Source organism: the organism of the source record quoted next, assembly GCF_019968985.1.
Source record: "MAG: Porospora cf. gigantea B chromosome Unknown PgB_NODE_202_length_29276_cov_121.344, whole genome shotgun sequence".
NCBI classification, from domain to species: domain Eukaryota; phylum Apicomplexa; class Conoidasida; order Eugregarinorida; family Porosporidae; genus Porospora; species Porospora cf. gigantea B.
In genome coordinates this window covers 1-21,750 of record NW_027178785.1, presented here as the reverse complement: position 1 = coordinate 21,750, position 21,750 = coordinate 1, and the positions used below count along the sequence as shown (strand labels likewise).

Genomic DNA, 21,750 nt, shown 5'->3' with positions numbered 1-21,750 from the left:
TCTTCATGCGCATGATATTACAACCATCCAGTTGCAATCCGCACAGAATCTGGATTCTCTCCAGTCTTCTCACGACAGGATCGCCAAAACCCACAGAAGTCCCCACTTCGACAAGCATCCGCGCGTCTAGAAGACGCCAGCGGCTTAATGACTCCGTTGTGGAACTTCAACTGCTCGGGAGCACACCAATACCCCTGCGGACCTCCAAACTTCCCAAATGGTTTTCGAGCTGTCGCGCACTCCTGGCTCCAGCATGCGGAGAGGATATCACTCCCATCTTCTCCAACCAGATCCGCGATCTTCTGAGTGAGTTGGCTGATCTGATCGGAGATCGAAACGTGTTTGCGGAGGGTTCAGTTGCTGAGATAATGCGTATCGCCCTTGGTCCCGCGCCCACCCCTGGTCATGTGGATGCCCTTTCTACCTGCCCAGAGCTGGTTAACGCCATAGGAAGCTACTCGGTGATACTCAAAAAGGATGGACCTTTCACATCGTGGGATACCATGAAGAGCCGACTCCTAACTGCTATACCATCAGAAGAGTGCAAGGATATGCTCAATGATAGCAGGTCAGCCGTGCTGGTCAAGATAGTCGATTTGATGGGCTGCGCCGTTCATAGTCTCGAGGACGCAATTCGCCAGTTGTACAACTGGTTCCTCGTGGATCTCGAGTGCTTTCTTGGTACAACGTTCGAATTGGAGGAGAGGATTGCATTCGTTGAAGATTTTCTCGAGGTGCTAGCCTGCTTTCAGATGCCTGAAAATGCTGCAGAACCCTACTTCTGCAGACTGGCCACATGTGCGTTCCTCGGCCTTGAGCAAGTTCATCGTCGAATATGGGAGCCGCTCGACAGCCAGTCATCCGTAGCTGGATGGTTTGGTGTACTCGCGGCTATGAGCGCCAGCAATATCCCACTCTCATTCAAACCAGACACCCAGGCAGATGTGCGAACTCTAAGGGCTACACTAGACAGAGGATTGAAATTCGCGAAACAGATCGCAATTGACATGGAAGAGGGTTTGCTCCTGCCGCATGTTCCAAGTGACCTGCCTGCCCCCGGCCGCTTCCTTGTGGAAAACGGATTGCTGTGTCTGCTGACAGAATTTGAATGGCTGAATCCAGACGGGTGTCTGAAGACTGGTTCATCGTCATCCTTGGTTGCTTCTGATGGTCTCGAATCGTTAATACAACGAGCTAAGAAGGAGTACCAGAAGGCCACTCGTCTGGTGAACCTGACACTGAAACTGGTGACGGAGCTGGCTGATGAGGAGGGCATTCAGCTCCCTAAGGAGGAAAAGACCCGTCTTCTGCAGGACATCGCCGCCTCCGATCGTAGAGGGGTCATGTCCCGGGCCTGGGAGAGCAGTCCCATCAAGGGGAGTGTGCCCCCTATGATTGTCCAATTGACCAGACAATCATGGCAGGTTGCCGATTCCCAGAAACGAGTCGAACGCCACAACGATCCGATAGTAGACTTCGTGGCTGCCGCTGCTAAGGCACACCCATTCCGCCCAGACACATATGCGCTGCTGTTCCTCGCTGGCGACGCCGTCCTAGACCATTTGCGCCGCTCGAGCCGTGACTCCTCGCAGGAAAATATCGACTACGAGGCAGCAATAGCACGTGTGGAAACAGGGCTGACGTCGCTGGTGGATAGGTTGCCGGTGAACAGGAAGTTCCCCCATAGAATTGAACGGCTGGTCCTCTCCGCGCTGCGATCTCCGCGACCACCCTCCGTGTTGCACGCGGAGGATGCCTTGATAGGGCTGTACCAGGTCGTTGCCCCACAACTTGGAATCAAGGCGAGTATTCCATACAAAAAATGCACCACTCCTTCCGTACAAGCCGAATTTGTTCCGCCTCCACAACCTGTCAAGCGACCTCCAAGGCGGCGGGTCCGCCCTAATGTGAACCAACAGGTTGAGCACCACTCATCATCAGAAGACGATGGTATCCTCACCATTGCTTCCTCGCCATTGCAGGCTCCCGAGTCCTTCGCTCCCTTGACCCAGCCGTCTCCATCCAACCCGCGTGCGAGGGCGTCGTTTCAATTCGAATTTGAAAACCTGCCATTGACAGTTGGGACTCTCTCCATCCAGACACTTTGAGCACCAGAAAAGCACCATAAAAAGTACGTGTTCTTAAATTCATTGTTTTCTCCACATGATATTGCAACCTGCGTGGTACAGAGGAAAACCCCTAAGAGGGGAAAAATCTCTGCTGCTCTGCAGTTTACTCACGAAGGGACTGCATCAGAAGACAGCTCAACGCTCGGCCAACGTTCAGCCGACCCTCTGCGTTTCCAAGCAACGAAGGCAGTTGAATGCTGTAATAGAGGAAATCAGGGGACTAGGAGAGGTGCCCCTGCCGCGACGACTTCTTAGGGTGGCGCCAGTGTACAAGCGCCATTTGCAGTATTTGCGGCCGAATGACGACGACGTCGACATCACGCCGCTGCTGTATGGGCAACTCGTCAGCCTGACGTCTGAGATGCAGCTGCTCATTGAAGATCGGGAGACCTTCTCCTGGTCCACGGCAAACAAGCTCCGAGAAGTGCTGTTAGGTTTGCATCCGACTGTAGGGCAGGTGGATGCGCTCGGTGACTTCCCAGGTCTGGTATGCGTCTTCCCTAATCTGCTTGACCGGGCGGTGGATGGGTCGTTCTTCACGACAGACTTCGTCTCCTCATTTCTATGCACGCCAAAAACGCCGAAGGAATGTAAGGACTTCCTCGAGGTATCTAGATCATCACTGCTCCTCAAAATATTGGAGGTGACTCAAACCCCTGAGATATGTGATGATTCCACGCCATGGCAACGGCTTCACCAGTGGGGGCTGTTGGATTTGGGTATTAAACTTGGAGCCACTCCCGAAAACGACCGCAGCCGTGTGATTGGTAGCTTCCTCGAGGTTCTGGCACTAGTTAGGTGTTCGACAATGGAAGTCGATGGTGAAACGCGGCTAACGATGGGGGCAATCCTGTTGGATGCGGTTCTAGGAGATTCGTGGCAGCCCCGGTTCCCTCTATCCGGATGGATGGCCCTTCATCACCTTTTGGAGGCCCCCGAGGCACAAGTTGCCTGCGAAGCATTTCTGCCAACAGTGTCTGAGAACCAAATGACATCGACGCAAGAAGAATTCTTAAGTGGGCTCCAGTTTGGCATGACAGCTTCCTACGGCTCGGTGCCCAGTGAGGGCTCCAATCTGGCACTACCTGGCCCTTTTCTCGTACAGAAGGGACTGCTGCACTGTCTCCTGTCACCGCGGTGGTTGTGCCCAAATAGCGTTCTTCGTTCCCGTTTTACGTTTGCCGAAGTCCCTCAAAAACCACTGAACTCCCTTGTGAAGAGAGCCAAGAAGGAGTACCAGAAGGCCACTCGTCTGGTGAACCTAACACTGAAATTAGTGACGGAGTTGGCTGCTGAGGAGGGCATTCAGCTCTCTGAGGAGGAAAAGACCCGTCTTCTGCAGGACATTGCCGCCTCCGATCGTAGAGGGGTCATGTCCCGGGCCTGGGAGAGCAGTCCCATCAAGGGGAGTGTGCCCACTATGATTCAGAACTTCACGAAAAAACCTTTCTCCTTCAACGTTCACATACCCACGCCCGTCGACGTCCTCGTGAGTGCGTGCATCGACACCTCACACACTCTGCTTTCGGCATGCGCCAAGCGGCTTGTGGGTGAAACAGTATCCGCAGCATTGAAGGAGCGGCGTCTGGGTCCCTCTATCAACTACCACGACATCCAGAGTGATTTTGCGGTCGCATACGAGGCAGCCATAAAGACAGAGAGGGAGAAGTTGCAGACGCTTGGTCTTCAAAACCACCTCCAGTCTGCGGTGATGAGCTACCTGGTGCACCGAGAGCAGCATCCAGTACCACAAAGGCTACCGAGGCCGTCTCTGATTCATGCGTATGAGGTCTTGGCTTCGGTATTGGACTTACCCCCCACGCTTCCTTTGTGTACAAAAACCGAGCTTGCATCCTCCCAGGTAAAACCCCTGCCTAACACGGTTTCGAGTTCTGTGAAGAAGTCGCAGAAGGTTGTTCCACCTGCTCCCTTCACATCTGCAGCACACCTCCCGCCTGCAGCACGTCTTCCACCTACACCTGCAGAGCCGCCTGGCTGTCTGTATCCTGTGCCTGGCTGTCTGGATCCTGTGGCTGGCGAAGGAAGACTCTTCTCGCCTCTCGCTCGCACTTCATCGATGCTGCCTTCCAAATGCGCAGCTTCCTGGCGCGATGAACGGTTTGCCATCGGTACTGTGTGCGTCTCACGGACCTGCGAGGTCTCACGGACCTGCGAGGTCTCACGGACCTGCGAGGTCTCACGTGACCACGGGCCTACAACATCCACAACCATGCCAGGTGCAGCGTCATAAGATACCCAGCTAGATACAAGCGGCTAGGCCGGTGGACCACTGCTCGACGGAGCACTCTCACCAGCCATCTCTCCGCGACCGGCAGGCCTTTCCACTTCCCGTCCGCGTCAAACGGAGCGTGAGACTCGACGTCCACATCGGGGCGGTGGCGCAAGCATTGCTCCAACGCCTGGTCCAGCCTTATGCCTAATGACTCCCGCTGCGCTTCGACAGCCCGGATCTTCAAGTGTGCTGAAGCAAGCTCCGACTCCAGAGACGTCAGGGCGGTGTTCAGCGGCCTCGTGTCTGCAGGCAGTTGTGCCAACTGCTCCTTTAGCCGTGCGTTCTCTGTTTTCAAGTCCGAGGAAGTCGCTTGGTGTGTGAGACGTTCGTTGCAGAGAACCTCCTGAAGGCACTTCAACTGAGTCGTCAGCGCTCCCGCCTCCTCTGCGCTGTCGTTTTTATGCGGCTGGTCTGAAGTCGCCAGCGTCGCCGTAGCCATAGCCAGTCTACGCTCAACCTCCTTGCGACCGGCAACTGCCTTCCTTAGTTTCACCTCCATTGCTAGGCGAGCATGTTCACAGTGCTCTCTCTGCTGGTCAGACCGCTGATCCACGTCCCTTATGATTTGTTTGGCTTGATCCAACTCCTTCTCCAGCGAATGGACTTTCTCCTGTGATTCACTCTCAACACGTTTCAACTCTGCTTTGTACTTCCCCCTGCACTCTTCCATCACGCTGGACAGCTCCACCTCCTTTCGCAACTCCAAATCGTTAACTTGCTCCTTAAGTCTGCGAATCGCCACCTCTTGGTTCTTTAGCAGTCGTATTTCCGCCTCGTATGACTGGACTTGACTCTGAAGGGCTGCGTGGTCCTCGTTGCCTCCGGCAGAGAGGAGACGCAGACACTCCGCTTCCGAAGCCGCGCAGGCCTTCGCTAGCTGTCCGTAGCAAGCTAACACATCTCGAAGCACACCACTCGCGGTCTCGGTGATATCTGTAGGGTGAAAGGATGCCAGCCGTTTGAAGTCAGCTGTGCGTTGAAGGATGGTTTTCTTCCATTGAGACCGTTTTTCAGCGCTATGTTCTCAGACATTTGATCTCTACCTCCGAGAAATCATTTCAAGCACAGGGGTGTTCGTGGAGCTCCCCGAACTCTCAGTCACCATTCAATTCAGTCACGAAGATATTGGTATCGGTAAAGGATACGACGAATATTACCATCAAAGTGACCATATCCTATTAAGTATGACGACTGGATTCGGGCTACCGTTGGGATCACAACCCCTTATCAAACCCGAACCCAAGATGGAACCGATAAAGGAGCCTTTCCGAAACCATACTTATGAATCAAAGGTGGGACTGGAGGGAAACCTCGATGAAGTCGCCAATATCGCCGCTTCTGGGTCACGAGGGCATCCTCCATGACGCCATTCTGAAGCAAGCCACTACCAGTGAAGGTCTGGAGAAGGACCAGAATTGGTATCCCCACGACGAGCTGCCCTCCCCTTCTCGAAAGGCATCCAGGCAGGTATCCTGGGATGACGACATCGAAGAAGGTAGTCCGGCTGATGCAGCGGTATGTGTAATATTAAGCCGTAGTAAGATCAGGTAACTGCTGACTGGCAATATCTTTACAGCGGAAGGAGTTCGATATTCTGACAGCGGGTATCAAGATAACGAACTCCATGCCGGCCGACCAGAAGCGAAAGATACAGAGGGCCAGGAACCGTCTCTCAGCCCAGAAGCACCGCGAGAAGCAGCGAGACATTCTGAGTACGCTGAAGGCGCAATGCGAAGAGGAGCGCCAACGAGCTATGACAGCGGAGGTCCAGATAAACTTCCTGTCCAAGCGGAATGAGGAGCTCCGGAAGCAGCTGGAGATGGCAAAGGATCGATCTACCCAGCTGGAAACGAGGATACAGTTCTGGGCTGTATTTTCGAAGAAGTGCAAGTCAGGTAACGGGTCTGCATGTGACGGCGATGCTTTGAGCACTGCAGAACAGGACTTTCAAGCAGCTTGAACGTACAACATGTCAGGTTTGCCGCATTAGTGAGTGGAAACCCGCTTCATCTCAATCATGAGCGACGTCAGTCGGTAGCACGTACATCATGTTGATATCGTGGAGAAGACCCGGAACGGTTGAGCGCACTTCGCCGGGGTAGTCGTCGTGGAAAACGCATGCGACACAGGCTCCTGCAAGCGCATCTCAACAGCAGCACTGCAATTACACATCTTTGTTAACGACTTGCTTTGCTCCCACCCTACAAGCAGCACTAGCCACAGCCAGAGCGGCCATGATATCGGGTTGGTAAGGTCGATTGTCAGCAACTCGTCAACGAACCGTGAGAACTTAGTACCCTGTTGCGTAGTCGGATCCATTTATGGAAATGGTGAGCGACCTACCTTGGCCACCCCACACCTAAATGTGGGTGCAATGGAGGTGAGTGCCACAACTTGAGGAACCATTAACGAACTGAGCGTACCGTCACGGATGACAAATTCCCAATCTTCATCTCCGTTGTGAAACCGATGCTAGTCTTCATCTCAAGTTTCCGAGTTGGCGACTGTTTCAGACCCAGCCTGGTCAAGCCAGGCGACGGGGTTAAGCCAGGCGACGGGGTCAAGCCAGGCGATGGTGGAATGTAGGCAACCCCTGTTTCCGGGAGCTCTGAAGTCCCAAATGTCTCAGGAGGCTCTTCAGAATGGGGCATGCGGGGCCTTCTAGTTGCCTGAGGTCCTTCAGGCCGGGCGTTCGGTTGAGTGGCTTGGGGAGTATCAGGGGGTGGAAGGTTCAGACGTAGAAACAGGGCTACATTTCGGAAAGCGATTTGCAGTGCTTCCACCGACATCTTCTGTGGAAGGGGATCTTGACAAACCCCCGTCCCACTAAGCAGGCTTCGCCAACGCTTGTGGAAGAGGGGTATAACTGCTTCGTAGTCGATGCCGGGACCCAGACTTCTCCGATGTAATGCCACCCACAATGTCGGACACAGAAGGAATACTATCCACTTTGTTGAGAACGCGGAGAACTCAGTAAACGCCTTTTCCAAAAAGGAACATACGTGGTAAGCAATCCTGGGCTCCTCTCTTGCGCGAGGCTTTTTGGTAAAGTCTTGAATCATAATGGGCACACTCCCCTTGATGGGACTGCTCTCCCAGGCCCGGGACATGACCCCTCTACGATCGGAGGCGACGATGTCCTGCAGAAGACGGGTCTTTTCCTCCTCAGAGAGCTGAATGCCCTCCTCAGCAGCCAACTCCGTCACCAGTCTCAGTGTTAGGTTCACCAGACGAGTGGCCTTCTGGTACTCCTTCTTGGCCCTCTTCACAAGGGAGTTCAGTGGTTTTTGAGGGACGTCTACGAGACGTGGTACCTTGGAAGGTTCCATCGAGCTCTCTCCGCGCAGCCACTCTCGGTCTGTCACAAACCCCAGAAGACCATTCTCAACAAAGAATTGGCCTGGATCAGGCAGTTCCGCCTCATTATCTGGCAGGTTGAAACCAAAAGAATCTGACGGGTACCCAACTCCCTTCCCAAACTCCAATCCCGCCTCGATGGTTCGACTAATCTCGTCCGACCTCGACGCCTCCGTCCTCATATTCATGTCAAGTGCCGCGCCAGAGCGCCACATATCATATACAGCCCACCAACCAGCCTTAGGACACCTTCCTTGCCACCTGTCTGATATGATGCCGTCTGTGATGAGGAGCGTCATGAGAATGGAGTTTTGCCCATCCACAGGTCTCACAGTAGCTAACATTTCCAGGAGGTTTGACAGCAGCTGGACGCGGGCTTGCATGTCGTTCACTATGCCCAACTTCAATTCGAAATTCGTGAAGACCCAATCAAGGCACCGTTTCCAGGACGTGTCCTTCTCCTTCTCGGTCCTCCAGGGCGAATCGGAGAGGATCAGCGTGTTCAGAATTTCGGACCGACAATAGTAGAGGAGATCTGCACAATCATCAGATGTCTGGGGAGTGCTGAGGAACGCACTGGCGTATTCTCGAGTGATTTGCCGTTCCGGCTCCTCCATGAGGCCGATGAAGCCGCGCAGCAATCGTTGCAGTTCGGTAGGCTGCTGGCAGAGGGCATCTATGTGGCCCATTGATGGTGCAGGACCGAGAACGATGAGTGCCATCTTCTTTAGAGCTTCCAGTGGAATATCTTCGATACTGCCCACGATCTTGAGCAGGTCATGGACCAGTTCTTGCAATTGCCCGGCGAACAGGGGGGTAATGTCATTCCCGCAGAAACCGCGCAGAGTCTTCTCTACTGTTGAAGTATGCGGCTTCCAGTTGGACTTCAGGGGCACCTCTCCTAGTCCCCTGATTTCCTCCAAAACAGCATTCAACTGCCTTCGTTGCTTGGAAACGCAGAGGGTCGGCTGAACGTTGGCCGAGCGTTGAGCTGTCTTCTGATGCAGTCCCTTCGTGAGTAAACTGCAGAGCAGCAGAGATTTTTCTCCCCGAGCCGGTTGTAATATCATGTGAAATAATTCTGGGTTGTGTGCGATTCCCTCAAACGACATGACAGAGCAAGAGTTGTCAAGCACAGTCACAACTACACTGCTAACTTGGTATTCGGTTGATAAGGATCAACAAAAGAGTTGTCACAACTACACTACTAACTTGGTATTCGGTTGATAAGGATCAACAAAAGACCGTAACAGCCGCAAAGCAGAAAAGACGCGGCTTTAAAGACTCCTCGCCAGCGGTGATCGTCGCCTCTGGCGACATAGGCGGTCAGGGCGTCAGTCAAAAAGAATGATACCAATCCCGCAGTGACGGAGGCGAACGCCATGAGGGATCCGAAGAACCGAGCTGGAAATTTATCGTTGAGGTAGGCAACGATCACTGTGAATACGGAACCCTTGACCAGTAGAATGCAAATGCATCCCACGAGCTGTACCCACAGATTCGAAGAGAGTACTGACAGACAGGTGGTTAGCACGAGTGTGGTTAACCACACAGCGACGGGAAGGCATCCAATACGGTCAATCAGCGTCGCCTGCCCAACACCAAAGACCATGGAGAGTGGAAGTAGGTTTTCGTAGATGGGAGACAGGGTTTTGACATGACCACTCACTCGGAACACCGCGTCGACAGTGCCGTTGTATAGGTTGACAGTCAGGGTGATCACCAGCCAGAACGCCAGAAACAGAAGGTAGTCAGGTGACTTAACGCACTCCCCTACCGTTAGCGTCGCGGTCTCGTCGTCGATGCTGACTGGGGCCTCTAGACGCGCCTCTTGGAGTAAGCGGGCATTCTCGGAGTCGATATCAGCATTGGGGAACGGGTCGGAAGGGATCATGTAGAGAACCAGGGCTCCACTGAGTACGCAGTTCAACATGAGTACATGGATGGACGCGACGGCGTTCAGTCCGAGGAACACCAGCGAATTGACGACGATAAACAACGACGATCCCACCTCACAGAATCCCATCATCAGCCCTATTAGGGTGTTGGGCTTCGAGAACAGGTTCGCAATGGATACAAGCGAATTGACAATGGCCTGTATTGAGGCGCCATGTAGAACCATAGCGGATCTCAGTCCCAAAAGCGACCCTGGCAACATCCCGAAGTAGGATACGAGAAGCGCAAGGCAACCAACGAACGCAGTGATTTTCGGGCCTGCCGCGTCGAGAACCAGGCCTGAGAGCCCTCCAAGCACCATGTCGCCTGTGAAGTACGCGAAGTAGGCCTTGTTGAAGGACTCCTCGGCATCGGCGCAAGGCTCCAGGGGGCCGTGGTCGTAGTGGTCACACTGATCCAATCCAATTGAGGTCCAGTACTTCACAGTGGCTATTTTGTTTTGAGGTCCGTTTCCTGCGAAATATATGAGATAGAATGCCGTGAGGAGCAGCGTCCACCGACGTGCCCCCATAGTGCACCTTCTAGAGACTGCACCACAGGGTGGTGCAGTCTCTAGAATGTCATCCAAACCGTTTACTGGTCGTCCGCGGCGTTGGGGTGGTGCGGATGGCCAACGTTCCAATGGAGACACCATCGTCATACCTATCTGACGTCTCGGACACCAGCGCTCGGCCAGGGAGCACAAGCGAAGCGGCGTCAAGCATGGTGCTAGTCACGGGAGATACCAGACGAAGGGGGCTGACGGGGGGCTCAGACTTGTGACCAGAGCGTCGAACCTTATGCGATGCACCCGCCCTACTCACCCTTGGCGATGTACTCGCCTTTGGCGATGCACTCGCATTAATATTCACATCGGAAAGCAGGGGCTTCGTTGGGGGTGGCGGCGTTAGCTGGGATAGCGCCGTTGGGAGATTCAACATCGCAGCAAGCGACGGGAAGACCCCAACAACGACGTTCATCGGCAGATTCTGTCGAATTGGGCGCCTTGAGGGGTCTGCGACCTGCTCCACGAACTGAGTGTAGAAGCCAGGGAAGGTCTGCGCCAGAGAGCACCGGGGCCTCTCGCTGAGCTTCGCCATCAGTGCAGGCTCGAAGGCGGCCAGAATCGGCTCGTAGTCCACATGGTCTCCGAACGCGCGATCCCTGAGGAGGTCTAGCGTCGTGAAACCCACCAGAGCTAGATGTGCAAACGATCCCAGGGACGTCTTGCTTGACAGCTGCTTCTTCAGATAAGCGATCCAGGGGTCCTCTCTTACGCGAGGCTTTTTGGTAAAGTCCTGAATCATAGGGGGAACACTCCCCTTGATGGGACTGCTCTCCCAGGCCCGGGACATGACCCCTCTACGATCGGAGGCGGCGATGTCCTGCAGAAGGCGGGTCTTCTCCTCCTCAGAGAGCTCAATGCCCTCCTCAGCAGCCAGCTCCGTCACCAGTCTCAGAGTCATGTTCACTAGACGAGTGGACGTGTTGAACCTTTTCGTAGACGACCTCACCAGCTTGTCGAGGTCGGCTACCGCAACTTCTTGGAACTCAGAGGGTTCGCCAGGCTGGCCGCCATGAATCCAGCGGTTCTCCGTTAGCAGAAAGAGCAGATCGTTGTCGACAACGAAGGCTCCTGGTTCTTGTATGTCACCTATGTTTGGCGGTAGAATCGGCCCAAAACCCCGCTTGAACGTGATCCTTCTTCCGAAATCCATGCCAGCTTCCAATGTATCCATCCGCTCCTGCGGATGTAACCGAATGGTTGGCTTCAAACCAAGTAAACTCATAAGGGAGTCTACAGCCTGCCAACCCATCATCTTGTGCATGGACCTGAACTGCCGGGCCAAGATGGCGTCCATCATGAATAGGCATACTGCCGCTAGTCCGGGCTCACCCTTCGCAGACGCCATCATCGATATCAGTTCGAGGACGTGAGATGCCACCTCTTCCTTCGCTGCGGTTCCTTTCTGAGTCGCGAGGAAGAGCTCCGTGTCAACAACAATCCAACTCCACAAAACGTACGCGTTCTCAGTTCGATCTCCTGCATCCCTAATCTTCCACAGTAGGGAGCGGCGACTGCGGTCGAAGAGAGAATAGCACGCTGTGGCGGATCTCGGTTCGGTGAGGAATGATTTCGTGGCACCAAGGGAGAAGCGGTCCTCAAGGACTGGGTCGCCAAAGGCAGCCAAAGCTCCTCGAAGGCGGCTGTGGGCGAACAGCATGGAGACCCGCCCAGGGAATGGATGAAGGCCCAGGCAGATGCGTCGAATCTTCGCTAAGGACGCCAGTGAGAACACCTCCTTTCCGTTCACAATAGAGCCCAATTCCAGCATGATCTGTAGCATATCGCAGCTGAATACCGGAACAATGTCACTTCCGCAGGACTCCATCAGGTATTTCAGGTCCGGTTCCGACCTGGAAGGCATGCTGTTGTACAACACCTGTGGTGGCTCCCCCAACTCGTGGAGTTTATCAAGGGTTAGGCGCAGCAGTTGACGTTGAGGTGACACTCTCAGATTTCGAGTTGGAGGGCAGCCAATCATGTCCTGAGGCAGCAGGCTGCAGACAAGAAGTCGTCCACCTCTCGGCTGCAAACCGCTCAATATCATGCAAGAAATCCGGAAAATTATACGCCTAGCGTGCACGCAACGCTGCCGATGCATAGGCCACTGCCCACTGTTGTTGGATGGCTCATCTGCAAACGGGGAAGGGGTTTGTCTCTCGTCGTACAACGTGGAAGAGGTTTCGTGGCTGGGTGGCTCACGACATGGAGTGCCACTTCCGGGGTAGGCAGTTCTGTTTTCGGAGGGTCAGTTGCGGGAAGTTTGGGAACCACCTTGTCGCGCTTTCGACGATTACGGGAGGCCTCGTCTCGCACTTCGAATGCAGAGACCACCTGCACTTTGGCGCCTGAGAGGGCTTGGCTGAAACCAGGAGGCAAACCTACAAGATTTACCAGCAAAGGACACACGACTCGGACGGTCGCTGCGGATAGCGCCTGCCGCAGTGGTCGAGCATTGGAGTCCGAGATTTTCGTCATCACCAACACGTAGATGAAAGGGTTGGTAGCATGTAGGACGCACCGGGGCCTCTCCCTGAGCTTCGCCATCAGTGCAGGCTCGAAGGCGGCTAGCATCGACTCGTAGTCCACATGGTCTCCGAACGCGCGATCCCTGAGGAGGCCTAGCGTCGTGAAACCCACGAGAGCTATGTATGCAAATATGACTAGCCGTGAAGGATGAGTCAGCCCATGTATCAGAACTTTGCTCTCTTCGGATTCCTTTCTGGATAGCACCGCTTTCTTTTTGGTAAAGTCCTGAATCACAGAGGGCACACTCCCCTTGATGGGACTGCTCTCCCAGGCCCGGGACATGACCCCTTTACGATCGGAGGCGGCGATGTTCTGCAGTAGACGGGTCTTTTCCTCCTTAGGGAGCTGAATGCCCTCCTCAGCAGCCAGCTCCGTCACCAGTCTCAGTGTTAGGTTCACCAGACGAGTGGCCTTCTGGTACTCCTTCTTGGCACTCTTTACAAGGGATCCGAGCTGCACGTGAAGTTTCTCGAACAGGTCGTCATCAGGGCTCCGTTGTGAATCCATCAACAGCTGGAGAAGATCGTTCTCCACAAGAAATACTGCTGGCTTCGGCAGGCTTCCGAAGTGAGGGGGAAGTATAAACCCACGTTGGGGGTCGGGTTTAATAAGTCTTCCGAATGATAAACCATCTTGGAAAGTAACATTAACTGATACGGACTTGGTACGAAGCGCGCTGTGGTACTTATCAGCCCCTTGAGACACATAACCGTCAACCATTACTGCCAAGGCCCACCAACCTGACATGGGGCAAATAGGAACCCAGCTGCCTGCGAACACTGAGTCCATCATCAGCATAATCGAGACCAGCATGTCTTGTGAGTGAGAACTCTTGTGGTTTTCCGAGTGGGACCCGAGAGTAAAGACCTCCAGTACTCCTGAAATAGCTTCTTGATTCAGAATGGGGTCGGAGTTGGATGAGACAAGAAGCGACAAATCCTGGAAGATCCAACTCCACATACGCATCCACCCGAATTCTAAGTGGAGAAGGGAGTCGTGAAGCTTCAACCAGGTGCAGGCGCGGCTGCGGTTGAGCATTTGCCGACACTCATCTGCCGGCTTGGGTTCGTTGAGAAATACCCTCATAGTATCGTGGGTTAGCTTGCCCACACGCGAGCTCATCAAACAGAATAGAGGCCGTAGACGTTCAAACTCAGACAGAGCTGTTAGTTGGCCCGCGTAAGGATGGGGCCCAAGCAGAATCGCCGCCACCTGGGTCACCGCCTTCTCTGAGAGCCCCCCCGATAGAATCGCGCCCTCGACTTTCTGGAGTAAGATTCGCAACTGCGAACTGAAGATTGGAGTCACTTCATCACCACAGTGCAGCAACAGATCCTGTCTGTATTCCTCAAACCAGGATGCCTGTCGGGGTAAGGGTCCTGGCAAGGGTACATGTCCCAGCCCCCTGATTTCCTCCAAAACAGTGTTCAGCTGCCTTCGTCGCCTGGAAATGCAGAGGGCAGGTGGAACGTTGGACGAGGGTTCAGCCGTCTTCTGATGCAGTCTCATGAGTAGACTGCAAAGCAGCACGGTTTTACTTCCTCTGAGGGGAGTGGGTTGCAATATCATGTTAACAGAAACTCTCCATTAGATACCTCGCGACGCTCGCTTTCTTAGCGCTTCCTCCCGTCTCCGCTCTCGTTCGGCCCGCTTTGTCTCCTCCGCCTTCTGACGCTGGGCTTCGGCGGCGACACGCGCGGCCTCGGCTTCAGTGTCAAATGCCGGCTCCTCGAATGCCGGCTCCTCGAATGCCGGCTCCTCGAATGCCGGCTCCTCGAATGCCGGCTCCTCGAATGCCGGCTCCTCGAATGCCGGCTCCTCGAATGCTGACTCCTCACCCACAAGGAATTTCCTCAGCAGAACATCCCTGTAGTCAGTCCACCGGCCTGAGATCGCCTCTACTCGTCTAGCGAAGCTGTCCAGCGACATCTCCGACCGGCTTATGTTCGCCTGCACTGCATTTCGTAGCGTCTTCAAAAGCTGATCCGTGTGCACTGCGACATCAGAGACTCGGTACACCGCCACCTCCTCAAGTCGGACCTCGTTTAGCTTCGGAAAAGGTTCCACTGCCTGCTTGTAGAGCAACCACATGCGATCTTCCTTGTCATTGGGAAGAAATGTTGACAGCTCGATTCTGCGAGACGGCGTTGGAGCCGGCAACTCCATTAATAATGATAGCTTTGACTAAAGCAAAGAGAACGAATTAACGAAGTCAAATGACGTCAAGATCAAGGTCATCGTCATCCAAGCTGGACGATTCTTCGTCCGCATCCGATTCCTGAGCGGCAGCGGCAGCGACATCTCCAAACTCCACAGCGTCAGACAAGTCATTGTCGTCACCACCGTCGAACTCGTTGATCTTTGTCAGGTCTGGGATCTCTCCCTGCTGTTTCAGCTGCCGGGCTTCATCAGGCGTGTACTTGTAGATGACGTCACCCTTGTCGTCTTGGTACTCACGTAGAGAAAGCAGAACAATGTCTCCAACGGTGATCCATACTTTCTTCCTCATTTTGCCTCGGATATGGCACAACCGCTTCTGATTATCGAAACAGTTTGCCTCTAGGCGACCGTGACCCAGCATTCGAATTACTTGCGCATACTCCTGCATCTCAGTTTTGAGAAGCAGTTCTCGCTTGTCACCAAAGTTGTGGTTCTTGCCTCGTCTCCGGTTCTTGCCTCCTTTGCCCTTCACCTTCGGCATGCTAAAAACTGCGTATTACCGATGGATGCTTTCATTGATGATTGCAGTGACATTCTTCGACTTCACGAAACCAGGGTTCCCGAAGCCCTTTCTCCTGAGAAGTGGGTGAAATAATACAGCACTCAGAGATTGGTATTAAAGGACGTCAGCCTTGCTTGTCGAGGCTCAGAGGACGTCACTTTCAGAGACCTTCGGATCCGGCAGAATCTCCCGCGAGGACTTTCACTCTTGGACTCACATATCATTCGCAGAGGTTTAATGAAGTTCTACGACCTCGACATGAACGACCTTGAGGATGTCCGGACATGTCTTGGAGGATGTCCAGAACAGGTTTGTGTCCAGGTTCTCGAAAAACTAAATGGATGCAACTGTCAGATATCGTTCTGGCCTCCATTGGACACATGGGTAATCGCTTCAAAGAACGTCAGTCTACTTGCTCGAACTGAAGCGGATCTGGACCTATACTCCTACCGAACGCACCAAGCCTCACCGGATCGTTTCAGGGTTGCCAAGGAATTAGGACGTCTCTGGTTTTCGCTGCTGCCTTCGCTGGACAGCGACTCGCTCCGGAAGGCCCTGCCTGGCCTTACGTTCGTTGGCGAGGCGCAGGTTGACGAGCAGCACTTGGTGGAAGATTCGCACCCTCTGGTTATCTTTGCAGCCGTTATCAATGACTCCGGGCGGGTCATGGCCGAGACTGATACGAAGGACCTTGTAGAAAGGCTTGGGCTGCGATTCGCTCGCATGCAAACGGCAGTGGAGTCTCAGGGGTGGTCACTGTCGGCAGCTGCGCAACAGGGCAACGTGCTGACTTGGGACCAGACAGTGGCCTTCCTCCAGTGGGTGGCTGATGAGCTCCCTATTTCGATGTCGGGGGAGGGGGTCGTGGTATACCTATCATCCAGCTCCCGTCACTGCTTGCTGAAGGTTAAGACAGTGTCATACAGATTCTGGAGGAAAGTAAGAGAAACGCTCAAGCATCAGACCTCCTCTGAAGCCGCGGATGCGTTGGGCACGGCTGAAGACAAGGAATGGACACGATACCAACAGAGATTACAACCTTTCCTCAACGGTGTGGACTCCTCCGACATGGAGCTGGCGCGGCAAGCATATCTGCTTGTCAGACTGGCTTTGACATGTCAAGTGACACCTCAGGCGGTGGTTGACTACGCAAGGAACATAGGAGCAGCGAACCTCCACAGAGTACCTCACCAGTGGCAGGGCTTCATTGATTTCTTCTTCTTGGACTTCAGACGGCTGGTGAGGGCTCTGCCAAATGCCAGATCCCTTCCACTCCTGCAGATGACTTCGAACCAGGGCATCGTGGTGCTCTGCCCTCCATTCTGGCACACTGAGTATCTGCGGTCGAGGATATCGGACAGCGTCCATGTCGACATGACCAAAGGCATGCTTCCCAGCCTTTCGATGAGCCATAGCGGTGTGGAGTTTCCTTGGAGGCGAGCGACATCCCGTCCGCCTGTCGCTTGTGTCCACACCTGCGAGTTGGCTTTGAAGTTACTCGGTTTGCTAGAACTCCCGCAGTCTGACGTGCTAGGTGAGGCAAGCCTTGCCGCTCTGAGTGTGCCCTCTACAGCTCCTGGGAAACGTCATTCCAGAAAGCGCCAACGCACTACATCATCGGACTATCAGCTGCTTCGGCTGGACTACACGGAAGAGGACTGTAGTATGGCGGTCACTGCGATGGTCTCTCGGGTGCTGCGAAATCCAGATGCTTGCCCCAAGTGCTCTGATTCGCAACTCGCCCTCCGAAGACTACAGGGTGCAACTCCCATATCCGTGGAGGCCTTCAAGGCCCAAACCCTGGAGGCAACCGCGACACATCAAGCCCTACGGGTGATCGCTAAATGCGGGTGCGCCTATTCTCTGTCTCTGCAGGATTTCCTGCCAACAGAGGAGAGCAGGCAACTATTCGTTCAGCTGTTTTCCTCATCTCAGCAACGACTATCACTCTCGATCCAAACTATTTCTAAGATTTCCGACAGTTCCCTGTCCATGCCACCTGCCAAACGAGCTCGACTGATAGTGCTCGTCCCCACAGGGTTTCCCGGAAGCGGCAAAACCACATTGATGTCGGGATTGCTTGATCCCTCAGTGACACACTCATTGACTGGATTTGAGGCGCTTAACGTGGTCTACCTCTCGAGTGACTTCATGACCGAGGAGCTGATTCGCCAGGAGTCGAAACCTGTAACGCGGAATACCGTGATGAGCTGCATTCGCAAAGCACGGGATCGCTTCCAAACGGAACTGCAGACGGCGACTCAACAAGCAGTCGGCCCTACGCTTCTCATCCTTGATAAGAACCACCCACCCGACAGTTGGCCTGCACTACGGCAGAACCTGCAGTCGTGGCTGCCGTCGGAGATGCAACTGCAGCTGGTCAGTGTGCGGATTCCGGCGATGAAGAACGGCAGGCTGCCGGTGCACGCCATAGCAGACGGCCTTACCCGCTTCGTTCAGCGCTCTCAATCCAAGGTGTCAGGGATGCTGACTGACGCTTTGGAGGACTTGCACGTGGCGTTAGGGTTTGTTCGGCTGTGTTTACGGCAGAATGTCGACAAGGAAACACGCATCTTTGACAGATTCGTCGAATTCACTCCAGCCACGAGTTTGAAGAAGCCGGAGTTTTATGCTCTCGTATCTCAACTCATGGAGCAATCCGATTCGACGCCTCCGTTCAAACCCCTCTCCAGCGCTGCGAAAGATACCGGAAAACGCCTGATCGAGGCGGTGAAGGCGATTCCTGAGGATTCGTCCTGGTGCCAAGTTGACAAAAAGAGATTCAGCTCTCTGATTCACCAATCTATCCGGCGGCGAGCTCCGCCCTTCACATACATGAGCGTCACGATTCCGCCTACCTCGCTCGTTACGCTTACCATCCTGGAATCGACGCTTCTGTCGACTGCGGCCCAAGACTTTGTTCCTGGAGGCGTTATTTCTCCGACGACCCTTCCAACAACGCCAGTAGCCGAACTCTGGCGAACATTCCCAGAGACGTTTAGTCTTCGAAAGCTTCGAGCACCGAAGGACATTCACGTGACGACCCTGTACAAGGGACCGAAGAGACAGCTGTCGTCGCAAGACGAAGAGTACTGGCTTCGGCGACAAGTAAGGCGCAATCGCATTCACAACGCAGAACCTCTCGGTGCAAGTGACCGTGACTGAGTTGTTCTACCACAACGACGGGATGCTGGTGGCGCACTGTCCATGGGTGAGTGATCCGTTGAGTTCGGGTCGACTGCGAGTAGACAACAGACATCCTCATCTGACTCTTGGGTTTTTGCCGCCTCTTGAAGCGCGTGCAGCCAACAAAGTGCTCAGAGACTGCTTGGACGGCGATGCCTCCTCCATCCACAGATGGAAAGTCGAGCCTTTCAACCTCTACGGCACAGTGCGTTTCGCAGGCTAAGATTCGATGGAAAAGGCTTTGAGGAGAGGAGCGAATTCGCTGCGTGATGACGGTCTCCCTGGCTTACGGCGCTGTTTCGATGTCGGCGGGTGAATATTCGGAGTCGGGAACGAGACTGGTGGCTGGAAGACTCAACAAAACTACGCCAACCATCATCAGGAAGAATCCGAGGATGAAGAGGCATCTGTCGTGGGGGGTCTCGTGGAAAAGAGCCCAGCTTCCCCAGACGCCGCTGGCGATGATCGCACCTTTCCGAACTGGTACGACATACGTGGCGTCGAAATGCTTCAAACACCTGTTCATCTGCACAAATTGCAGACCCGCAGATCCCACTGACAGTGCAACGTAAAGGAGAATCTCGCTGTTCGTACACATATCTGTTGTGAGAAGAGCTGGAGCCTACTGATGAGCAATTGCAAGCTCACGTCCTTCAATAACGCTACTTCGGCGACTGCAGTCTCCACAAGCAGCTTGTTCGACACGGTAGCGAGGCCACCACAAATGCCAGCGGAGACGGAGAGGAGAAATCGGGGAGCGGCGTCCACCAGATACTTTTTTGGCACTGTGGTGGCCACGATGCCTCCGACCACACAGAACGCACAGGAGACCGCCAGATACAGTACGCTCTCCCAGCTGCCCAGCCGGCCTAGCTGGTGGGAGTGGTGGTCGGACTCGACAATGATAATGACCACTCCCACCGCTAAGAGTGCGGAGCCTATCCAATGAATTAGGCCAACGGCCTCTCCAATGACCGCCCAACAGAGAATCAGAGACCACAACACCTGCAATCCATGGCGTACGGCTACCACGACGGTAGCCTTCGTAAGCCCCAGTGACAGTATGGTCAGCCCCTGGGTGGAAGGCCGCTGGGGAACTCACCGGATTGACAACAAAGAAGAAGAGAGAGCCCGCCCACCAACGTAAGGCACCGCATCTGTCGCTAACGTGGCTCTTGCGTATGAGCACGTTCCCCAAGGCCCCCGTTACGGAGCAAAGCAGCGCCACCAGAATCCCCAAACAGTTTGGTTGGCTGCGATGCATTATTGTGGTTTTCTAATCAGAACGCGCGTCACGCAGTGTGCCGTTTAAGACCCTTGAACGGCAAATCTACAGGCTTTCCAGGCTTGCCAGGGGCTGAGGCCCGTCGAGGGAACAGCATCTCGTCCAGGGACTCCTCCTCAGGCGGAGGCAAGTCGGAGCCAGGAGCGGGCGATACGGCCGATGGCGACAGTGTGAACAGCGAGGAATTGGGAGAGGGCGGCCAGCTTGGAATCGGGAGACAGACAGGAGAGTTGACCTGGCTCCAAGACAGGGTCTGCATAGCCGGACGCTCGGTATTGCTGGGAGGCCGAGCCGGGGGCTCCACCAGGTTCAGCCACACGTGAAACAGAAAGTCGAGATAGGCGGCTGTGACTGGGACAACGCACGGAAAAACGAACTCGGCAGAGACCACTGTGAGGAGGTAGAGAGTGTCTGTTGTCGGAATATCAGCGTTAGGGTTCCGGAGTAGTGGAGTCGAAGGGAAAGGCGAAGCATCGACTGCTTCAGCCTGCAGCGGCCAGGGTGCTACGTAAACCCACATGTGCCTTGCGATCTGAAGCCCCTCTCGACCCCAAGACGCCACATCTGGAGACCGAAGCGAAGGAGGAATGGGCGTGTGCAACGCCTCCCAATCGTCTACGTGAAAGTTCGAGGAGATCTTGTTCCTCAGTGCCCGAGTGCGGTCGAGGTGAATCCATAGCCTCGGGTCCGACAGACTCCTCTCGCAGCATTCGAAACGGTCAACATGAGTCAGCCAATGTCGTAAGGGCTGCGGGCAGGAGGTCGGCACGTCAATGACCGATTGCCTTTGCACCGTAAAGGCAAAGACAGTAATGACATCGGATGGGTGGTTCTTGGTGAACAGATGCAACGAGTACAGTTCAAAAGGGGAGAACGTGAAGAGGCCACTGTGGAATCGTTGTATAGCTCGCCTTGACACCGCTGTCAGTGTTCGATGGATTGCCTCAACATACGCTGCAGGTAGCACATCTGGCGTCGGATCCCAAAACTCGCCCCGGCAGGTCTGCCGTTTCAATGTCTCCAAGCGGTTGCAGAAGGAGGCCGCCTGTTTCCGACGAGATCCTCCAGCACACAAGCCCTTGAACGCTCGAATCTCGTTTCTGCCAAACAACCCTGGAAGCGGTCTTGTATCACAGGGGATTACACTAACTCGAAGGGCGTAAATGTCCTCGGTCATATCTCCGCGGATATTATTCATTGCCAACCGTATGGGATCGGAGAACAGTGTCTCATGCAGTGTTATAAAGGTCTCTTGTGGCTTTAACGCTGGCGCTGCACCTCTCCATACGCGCCCTCGTGGCTGCAGCTTGAACGGCTTTCCAGCAATCCGAGCAAATATCGACGTGTAGCTGGTCATGTCCGTACCAAATTGTACTACAACGCAGTTGCTCTGATCTGACGAAAGGACACTGCTGTAGTTTGTTACCAGCGCTGTCCCTGGCAGACCTCCGTTCTCAACGCCTGCCGGTGGTGCTGAAGGAGGCGGTCTTTCAGTAACGCTCGACCGGCAGCTCGCCATGGCCTCCTTGACTCTACCGGCGAAATCACTCGATGCTCCGCTGGCGACTGCTACGTCCTGCGTGACCTGATAGGTCACGCGCTTCACATGTCTCTCTGTGCGTTCAGTGCGCTCCAACATAGCGAAGTAGAGATGCACACACCAACAGGTGTTAGCATGTTTTGAGTTTTAATCTATATTTTCAGGTTGATGTTCAACAACGTCAGTTCTGATGTAGACTGCTCGACGCA

General features: G+C 54.4%; 13 protein-coding genes across 18 annotated transcripts; 4 read left to right on the top strand and 9 right to left on the bottom strand.

The window, feature by feature from the left end:
• Positions 1–5: 5 nt before the first annotated feature.
• KVP17_004297 (uncharacterized protein) lies at positions 6–2,108 on the top strand (the record flags this gene model as incomplete). The annotated part of the gene is made up of 1 exon (XM_068522356.1): positions 6–2,108. The coding sequence occupies one exon, from the start codon at positions 6–8 to the stop codon at positions 2,106–2,108; it is 2,103 nt and encodes a 700-aa protein (XP_068377139.1).
• A 55-nt stretch (positions 2,109–2,163) lies between these two features.
• KVP17_004300 (uncharacterized protein) lies at positions 2,164–4,380 on the top strand (the record flags this gene model as incomplete). 2 transcript variants are annotated; one of them, XM_068522362.1, is made up of 2 exons in its annotated part: positions 2,164–3,961; positions 3,991–4,007. In XM_068522362.1, 2 exons carry the CDS (start codon positions 2,164–2,166, stop codon positions 4,005–4,007), a joined length of 1,815 nt encoding a protein of 604 aa, XP_068377142.1. The 2 variants fall into 2 exon arrangements, with proteins under 2 accessions (XP_068377142.1, XP_068377143.1); XM_068522363.1 differs by having other exon boundaries at positions 2,164–4,380.
• On the bottom strand, positions 4,343–5,527 carry KVP17_005296 (uncharacterized protein; the record flags this gene model as incomplete). The annotated part of the gene is made up of 2 exons (XM_068515101.1): positions 4,343–5,438; positions 5,466–5,527. The coding sequence occupies 2 exons, from the start codon at positions 5,525–5,527 to the stop codon at positions 4,343–4,345; spliced, it is 1,158 nt and encodes a 385-aa protein (XP_068377151.1).
• A 79-nt stretch (positions 5,528–5,606) lies between these two features.
• KVP17_004286 (uncharacterized protein) lies at positions 5,607–6,382 on the top strand (the record flags this gene model as incomplete). 2 transcript variants are annotated; one of them, XM_068522339.1, is made up of 3 exons in its annotated part: positions 5,607–5,714; positions 5,743–5,937; positions 5,999–6,382. In XM_068522339.1, 3 exons carry the CDS (start codon positions 5,607–5,609, stop codon positions 6,380–6,382), a joined length of 687 nt encoding a protein of 228 aa, XP_068377125.1. The 2 variants fall into 2 exon arrangements, with proteins under 2 accessions (XP_068377125.1, XP_068377124.1); XM_068522338.1 differs by lacking the exon at positions 5,607–5,714 and having other exon boundaries at positions 5,737–5,937.
• A 445-nt stretch (positions 6,383–6,827) lies between these two features.
• On the bottom strand, positions 6,828–8,849 carry KVP17_004291 (uncharacterized protein; the record flags this gene model as incomplete). Its single annotated transcript, XM_068522349.1, has 1 exon — positions 6,828–8,849. One exon carries the CDS (start codon positions 8,847–8,849, stop codon positions 6,828–6,830), a length of 2,022 nt encoding a protein of 673 aa, XP_068377132.1.
• Positions 8,850–8,986: 137 nt separating this feature from the next.
• On the bottom strand, positions 8,987–10,246 carry KVP17_004299 (uncharacterized protein; the record flags this gene model as incomplete). The annotated part of the gene is made up of 1 exon (XM_068522361.1): positions 8,987–10,246. The coding sequence occupies one exon, from the start codon at positions 10,244–10,246 to the stop codon at positions 8,987–8,989; it is 1,260 nt and encodes a 419-aa protein (XP_068377141.1).
• Positions 10,247–10,295: 49 nt separating this feature from the next.
• Positions 10,296–12,143, bottom strand: KVP17_004303 (uncharacterized protein; the record flags this gene model as incomplete). Of its 2 annotated transcripts, none has more annotated exons than XM_068522367.1 (1): positions 10,296–12,143. In XM_068522367.1, the coding sequence occupies one exon, from the start codon at positions 12,141–12,143 to the stop codon at positions 10,296–10,298; it is 1,848 nt and encodes a 615-aa protein (XP_068377147.1). The 2 variants fall into 2 exon arrangements, with proteins under 2 accessions (XP_068377147.1, XP_068377148.1); XM_068522368.1 differs by having other exon boundaries at positions 10,296–12,107.
• Positions 12,144–12,343: 200 nt separating this feature from the next.
• KVP17_004292 (uncharacterized protein) lies at positions 12,344–14,317 on the bottom strand (the record flags this gene model as incomplete). Its single annotated transcript, XM_068522350.1, has 1 exon — positions 12,344–14,317. One exon carries the CDS (start codon positions 14,315–14,317, stop codon positions 12,344–12,346), a length of 1,974 nt encoding a protein of 657 aa, XP_068377133.1.
• A 78-nt stretch (positions 14,318–14,395) lies between these two features.
• On the bottom strand, positions 14,396–14,974 carry KVP17_004290 (uncharacterized protein; the record flags this gene model as incomplete). Its single annotated transcript, XM_068522348.1, has 1 exon — positions 14,396–14,974. The coding sequence occupies one exon, from the start codon at positions 14,972–14,974 to the stop codon at positions 14,396–14,398; it is 579 nt and encodes a 192-aa protein (XP_068377131.1).
• A 46-nt stretch (positions 14,975–15,020) lies between these two features.
• KVP17_004293 (uncharacterized protein) lies at positions 15,021–15,509 on the bottom strand (the record flags this gene model as incomplete). The annotated part of the gene is made up of 1 exon (XM_068522351.1): positions 15,021–15,509. The coding sequence occupies one exon, from the start codon at positions 15,507–15,509 to the stop codon at positions 15,021–15,023; it is 489 nt and encodes a 162-aa protein (XP_068377134.1).
• Positions 15,510–15,767: 258 nt separating this feature from the next.
• KVP17_004302 (uncharacterized protein) lies at positions 15,768–18,939 on the top strand (the record flags this gene model as incomplete). Of its 2 annotated transcripts, XM_068522366.1 has the most annotated exons (2): positions 15,768–18,638; positions 18,667–18,939. In XM_068522366.1, 2 exons carry the CDS (start codon positions 15,768–15,770, stop codon positions 18,937–18,939), a joined length of 3,144 nt encoding a protein of 1,047 aa, XP_068377146.1. The 2 variants fall into 2 exon arrangements, with proteins under 2 accessions (XP_068377146.1, XP_068377145.1); XM_068522365.1 differs by having other exon boundaries at positions 15,768–18,695.
• Positions 18,940–19,002: 63 nt separating this feature from the next.
• On the bottom strand, positions 19,003–19,980 carry KVP17_004294 (uncharacterized protein; the record flags this gene model as incomplete). Of its 2 annotated transcripts, XM_068522352.1 has the most annotated exons (3): positions 19,003–19,316; positions 19,343–19,790; positions 19,819–19,980. In XM_068522352.1, the coding sequence occupies 3 exons, from the start codon at positions 19,978–19,980 to the stop codon at positions 19,003–19,005; spliced, it is 924 nt and encodes a 307-aa protein (XP_068377135.1). The 2 variants fall into 2 exon arrangements, with proteins under 2 accessions (XP_068377135.1, XP_068377136.1); XM_068522353.1 differs by having other exon boundaries at positions 19,239–19,790; positions 19,856–19,873.
• A 28-nt stretch (positions 19,981–20,008) lies between these two features.
• On the bottom strand, positions 20,009–21,640 carry KVP17_004295 (uncharacterized protein; the record flags this gene model as incomplete). Its single annotated transcript, XM_068522354.1, has 1 exon — positions 20,009–21,640. The coding sequence occupies one exon, from the start codon at positions 21,638–21,640 to the stop codon at positions 20,009–20,011; it is 1,632 nt and encodes a 543-aa protein (XP_068377137.1).
• Positions 21,641–21,750: the final 110 nt, after the last annotated feature.